This window comes from Hyposmocoma kahamanoa, unplaced genomic scaffold, assembly GCF_003589595.1.
Source record: "Hyposmocoma kahamanoa isolate Upper Pololo Valley unplaced genomic scaffold, ASM358959v1 103, whole genome shotgun sequence".
Lineage (NCBI taxonomy): Eukaryota > Metazoa > Arthropoda > Insecta > Lepidoptera > Cosmopterigidae > Hyposmocoma > Hyposmocoma kahamanoa.
Window position 1 is genome coordinate 111,180 of NW_020653344.1, and position 1,854 is coordinate 113,033.

At 55.1% G+C, this 1,854-nt stretch overlaps 1 protein-coding gene across 1 annotated transcript; it reads right to left on the reverse strand.

The window, feature by feature from the left end:
- Window positions 1–434: 434 nt before the first annotated feature.
- LOC113237898 lies at window positions 435–1,205 on the reverse strand. Its single transcript, XM_026474611.1, has one exon. The coding sequence runs from the start codon at window positions 1,203–1,205 to the stop codon at window positions 435–437; it is 771 nt and encodes a 256-aa protein (XP_026330396.1).
- Window positions 1,206–1,854: the final 649 nt, after the last annotated feature.

Here is a 1,854-nt window from a genome sequence, read left to right on the forward strand (position 1 = left end):
GCATGGCACGAGAGCTACGTAAATGGAGAGATTTGAAGTAGGCCTATATCCGAAGATGGACGGAGTAGAGGCTGCTTGATGACCATGATGATGAAAGTGTTAAGTTTCCTGATCAAACTAATTCGTCAATGTAAATAATAATGTTATAAAAAAAATAAAACTCGCATTTTAAAAATAAACTTACTTATCTGAAACACAATATTGCAAGGTCTTTTTTGATTAGAATCTGTTGGTGTTCTAGCTCTTGTTCGGTGGACTGTATTGTTCAGGTTCTTGATCTGGATCGCAAATGAAACTCTTGATTAAAGTGGATTCAATACGTGTTTATTACCAAAAATGTTCCTACTCATATACCAAGTTAAGTCTCTCATTTAGTACAGTGGTTGGCGAGTAGGCGGTCGGCGCGGAGTGCGGGGCGCGGGGAGTTCTCTCATTTAGTACAGTGGTTGGCGAGTAGGCGGTCGGCGCGGAGTGCGGGGCGGCGGCGACTCCGTACGACGCTGTGAGCGGGATGCGGGGTGCGGGGAGCGGCGACGCGGTCTCGTTTGGGGCGCGGGGCGCTGAGTATGTAGCTCGGTGTCCGTAACATCTCTCCCCCCGGCGCAGCTTTGCGTAGCCTCCTCTTCCTTTAGTAGGACGACGAGCTTCGATGTTGGCCTTTTGAAGACGCCGGTCTTCGTTCTGACATCGGCGACTCGTACGCTGCCGTCAGGCCCAGGGTACGTACGTTCTACCCTTCCCATTGGCCATACGTTCCTCGGTAGCGTGCTGTCGACGACAACCACTATGTCGCCGACTTGTAGTTTTGACGTGTCGTTCTTTCTGGCTGGTTCTCCTCGCGGTACTAGGGTCGGCAAGTACTCCCGTACCCAGCGTCTCCAGAATTGGTCTGCGAGTGCTTGGCTAGTCCGCCAGGTTCGTCGGTCGGCTTCGTCACAGGGTCCTGTTCTCGGTAGACCCGTTGAAGATCCCAGCAAAAAATGGTTCGGCGTGAGGGCCTCGAGGTCGCGAGGGTCCACACTCACGTGCGTTAGGGGCCGAGCATTGATCGAATACTCGGCTTCGGTCAGGAGGGTTCTTAGCACTTCGTCTGATGGTGCCTTTTCTCGAGGCGTTGCTTGTAGCGCTGTCTTGACAGAGCGCACCATGCGTTCCCATGCGCCTCCTTGGTTTGGGGCACCAGGTGCTATGTAGCGCCATTCCATACGCCGGGTCAGTCCTTCGTCTCTTAGGGCTCTCTTATGGGCACCCCCATTCGGCGTATGCGGCTTTCAGTTCTTGATCGGCGCCGCGGAAGTTGGTTGCGTTGTCTGAGTACATCAGTCGCGGCCATCCGCGGCGTGCTGCCATTCGTCTCAACGCCATTAGTGCCGAATCCGTAGAGAGAGAAGCGACAAGCTCGAGGTGAACGGCTCGTGTGGTGAGGCAGGTAAATAGTGCGCCCCACCTTTTCTCTCGGCGGCGTCCCACTTTTACAGTAATGGGCCCGAAGTAGTCTACCCCGCAGTTCGTGAAGGGGCGGTGGAATGGATCGAGGCGGGCGCGTGGCAGGTCTCCTGTGGCTGGTGCTCTGGGCCTAGACCTTGTGACCCGGCAGAGGGCGCAGCTATACTCGACGGCGCGTACGGTGGGTCGTAGCCGTATGATCCAGTATCGCTGTCGTAGATCGTTCGTTACTCGCTCTCTGTTAGCGTGTCCTGCTGCGGCGTGTTCTCGCAATACGATGAGTCGCGTGATGGGGTGACGACCGTCTAGGATGATAGGTCGTTTTGCGTCGGAGGGCGCACTTGAGGCTCCAATGCGTCCTCGTACTCGCAGGAGGCCGTCGTCGATTACGGGGTCCAGCTTGTACAG

What these genes read in the sequence shown, in the direction of transcription:
- LOC113237898 (XM_026474611.1), bottom strand. Translation starts at nt 1,205, where the DNA reads ATGGAATGGCGCTACATAGCACCTGGTGCCCCAAACCAAGGAGGCGCA.